This window comes from Lepisma saccharinum, chromosome 17 (assembly GCF_977018435.1).
Source record: "Lepisma saccharinum chromosome 17, izLepSacc3.1, whole genome shotgun sequence".
Taxonomy (NCBI): domain Eukaryota; kingdom Metazoa; phylum Arthropoda; class Insecta; order Zygentoma; family Lepismatidae; genus Lepisma; species Lepisma saccharinum.
Window position 1 is genome coordinate 4,644,373 of NC_139245.1, and position 3,793 is coordinate 4,648,165.

At 39.9% G+C, this 3,793-nt stretch overlaps 1 protein-coding gene across 1 annotated transcript; it reads left to right on the plus strand.

Moving 5' to 3' along the window:
- Positions 1 to 1,682: 1,682 nt before the first annotated feature.
- On the plus strand, positions 1,683 to 3,402 carry LOC146001162 (uncharacterized). The gene has a single exon (XM_083138451.1). The coding sequence runs from the start codon at positions 1,783 to 1,785 to the stop codon at positions 3,316 to 3,318; it is 1,536 nt and encodes a 511-aa protein (XP_082994577.1). The 5' UTR covers positions 1,683 to 1,782; the 3' UTR covers positions 3,319 to 3,402.
- The last annotated feature ends 391 nt before the right edge of the window (positions 3,403 to 3,793 follow it).

Here is a 3,793-nt window from a genome sequence, read left to right on the forward strand (position 1 = left end):
ACTTATTGTTAATATTGAAGAGTACATATTGCCTCCTTCGAAAAATTAATTCTCAGTCTCCACACCGGAATTTCTGCAAGTCTAAGACAATAGTAATACAAAAGAATTGGATACCTCTCAATTTAATTTTCAATCCCACTCTAACTAAAGTAAAGAAGAAAAGTAAAGTGCTCCCCTGTGCTTAGCACCACGCCATGAAGGCGTATAGGGGGTGTGGGGGTAACGCCCCACACTTTCTTGATCCGGTCGTTAGTGATCAGCATTACCCCCCGGGGTTTCCCCCAGGTACCCATGTTATTCGACGCTGGGTGGACGCCGGGGCCGCTTCCATCGTTAGAAAAGTTCCCGGATTTGAACCGGCCGGGGATCGAACCCGGGACCTTTAGCATGGTAGTCAGACGCGTTACCGACTGAGCCACCGCGGCCAACCCTAAAGTACTCGCCATAATCTAAGACCTAGAGTTGGATACTGTCCCCCCCCAAGTTTAATTCAGAATTCCCCTCAGAACCCACGTGTCAATTAAGGCCTGATATATATGAGTTTGATACCTCCTTCCTTCCTTCTATAATACCCTAAACACTTCCATATCTTCATCTAATAGATTATATATGGTGCATTTAAGGTGTAAAATTTTTACATATATTTTGGAAAAGATATAAATGTTTAATTTATATCACCCCCAAAAAATCTCGATGGCGCAACCTGCGCCATAAACCCCCCCTGTGGGCAACCCTGCCAGGATTTATCAACAAAAAAATCACGATAGCAACAGGTTAAACCTGGCAAATTTATCAACAAAAAAAATCACACGAGGAAAGGATTTCTGTTTGTTGCTTTAATTTTGGACAATAGTGTAGATTGGTCATGAAAGGATTGAGCATTACGTTAGTATGCATCATAATGGCCATTTTCGTTTTTGCTACTAACAAATCCCAAAACCATTCTGCGCTTATTTACGTATTTCCTTATGGGAAATTGAAAAAAAATAATGCAATTTGTGCACATTTATCAAACTGAAATTGCATAAATGTGTCATGTACTCAAAGTTTCATAAAATAAGTTCACATCTACTTCGTGTTTTACATCAAATTTTTGTCCTAGAACGTTATATTCAACAAGAAGCAAAAAAAAGAAAAAAAACATGTTAAATTTAAGCGCTTGCACCCTCTTAAACAGCAGAACCATCATACTAATATTATTTGTAAAATAGCAATCAAGTGGTTGTTTTCACTGAAAATATTGCTGACATGTTCTAATTGATTGATTGATTTTCTGCTTTAAGTCCACTTTACGCACAGAAAGGCTAATCGGGACTGGACGTACAGTCTAAAGTGGGATCCGAACCACTGTGTGACTCCACCGGGTATCGAACCCGGACCCTTGATTACAAGACGACGACGCAACCACTGCGCCATCGGGGAGGCCCACTGACCAGTTTTAACAGCTGAATGTGAATCAGTGCTTAGCATGTACGAATGCTATGTAGTAAGCCCTGAAAACATTAGATTTTTACTTCAAATAATAAAGGATACAGGGGAAAATAATATTAGCCCAGATCATATTCTATGCATACATGTTCATTGTTAAAGTTTTCAAGATCATATTAGGAACTGGAAAGAGACAATTGTTTATTTATCTGGTGATTTGTTTCAGAATGTTCTGTGATGGAGATTTACGAAATTAACGGTTATAAATGGGACAAACATGATGAATATTTAGTCAGATCAAACCATATTAAAACACCCCAACTTCAAGAAGTTCTTCACAAGAAATTAATAAAAATGATCACCCTGACATGCAGAGACGGTTTCGACAAGTTGCCTAACTTTGAGAGAAGCAAACTAGAGCTGAGGACCTATTTCTCCCAACTACCTGCAACTGTTCGAACTTCTCTCTTGGATGAAATACTCAGGAGGTGCATGTGGGAGGAAGTACATTACCAAGAGCATTATCCTCGTATGCTTTACTATTCCGAGGTGTTCTTCTCGACGGGTGTTTCCATGTTAGATTTCAGGAGTTTCTCCAACATTGAAATATGTCATTTGAATTCACTGCTGAAGCTTCTGTCCGAGCAAGGAAACAATCTTCAAGTTCTCATATTGTTCTGTTTTCGGCAAGAATGCAAACCGTTAGACGAAAATCTTTTAGCAAAGGTGTTGTTCACTGCTGCCAAACTCAGTACCTTGACCCTTCCAAAGTTCGGCAACGATTCCGCACTGAAATTGATTGGTGAGAATTGCAAACGTCTGCAGAAGCTGGTTCTTCCTTACACGAGTGTATCACACAAGGGACTCACGTTCCTGACGCAGAATATTGTGAAACGTGATGTAAAGCAAGACTGCTTGAGTGAAAACTGGAACAGCTCATTGTGGCCATTTCCAAACATTTGTCTTCCTCTGCAGGATCTTATACCTTGTGGTGCATCTGTGGAATGGTACACGCGACAGAAAAGCCCGCTGTGCGACACACTGAAAGTGTTGGAGATTGGGATATTAACTGTGGATGAAGACAAGTTCAGAGGACTTTTGATGGTGTTGGAATTGGTTCAGAATTTGGAAGAATTTGATAAGCATGTCGATTTGGCACATTTCTTCCGGATGCTTGGTAAAACGTTGATAGAGGACAAGATGAAAAACATTCAACTACCCACATTCAATCTGGCATGCATCTTCACTTTGACCATGGATGATCAGATGTACGATTTGGTGAGAAGAATGTGTCCCAATCTGCGTTTCCTTCGGTTATATGGGTTAACTGGAGGTTACACATCTTTAGTTCCCATTTCAAAGCTTAATTGTTTCACGATGCTTGACACCCTGGAGAGTTACGACATACCTTACCTGAGTAAGGATATTGCTAAGCTGGCACCAGAGATAAGAGAGAGATTGACAGTGCTTACGTTAGGTAATAGACTGTCTGGAATTCCTTTCAATCTTCATGACGTATTGCAGTTGCCTTGTCTACAAAACTTGACACTTTTTTACAATACTTTCATGTGGGAATCACAAGAGGACAAATATTCAGAGACATATCTCTTAAATTTAGATCACGTTCGTCTGGGTGGCAAAGTGAGCCAGAAGTGTCTCATAAAGCTTCTTGAGTGCGCTCCCAACTTGGAAGAGTTGTGGATTGACAGCATATCCGACAGAACCGCAGACTTTGTGAAACGACTGTGCAATATCAGAAAGTCTCCAAAGCTAAAGGTATTGATGATGTCTGAGGGATATTTACTGCAGAAGAAGGAAGAGTTGATAATGTTTCTCACCTGCTACACCAAGTTAAAGAGATTAGAAAATATTCCTCTTACACTGAACTAATTGTCATCACCACTGACGAACACTCATCATGTTATTTTCGGATTATCTCTAAATCTGTGCATGTATAAATCGTGCCATGTTGCGATATCAGATTACCCAATATGAATTACAATTGTATAATCTTTTAAAATATACAGCAGATCTACAAGTAAGGTGGTGGTTTATACTCTAAAATAGAAGTAGTTGAAACTAAAAAAAGATGACTTGTGCGTGCGACTTTCATTTTTCGGAAAGTGGAATTCATGCAAGTAGATCGTATCTCTATCTTGTTACCAATGATGATTTGTTACGGATAGCATTTAAGCGGGAGGCTTATCAACTGCAATAAGACATGGCTACTCAGCTTCCCTGTTGTAAAAGACATACGAAACATAGTTGCTTGCCAGTGCAGAGGACCTTTTTATTCACTGTGAATTCTAGCAAGTCTTCCACAACTGAAGATAGAGAACGTGCCCGACTGCGTGTTCACTAGAAA

Coding starts and splice junctions, on each gene's coding strand:
- LOC146001162 (XM_083138451.1), top strand. CDS start 1,783: ATGATCACCCTGACATGCAGAGACGGTTTCGACAAGTTGCCTAACTTT.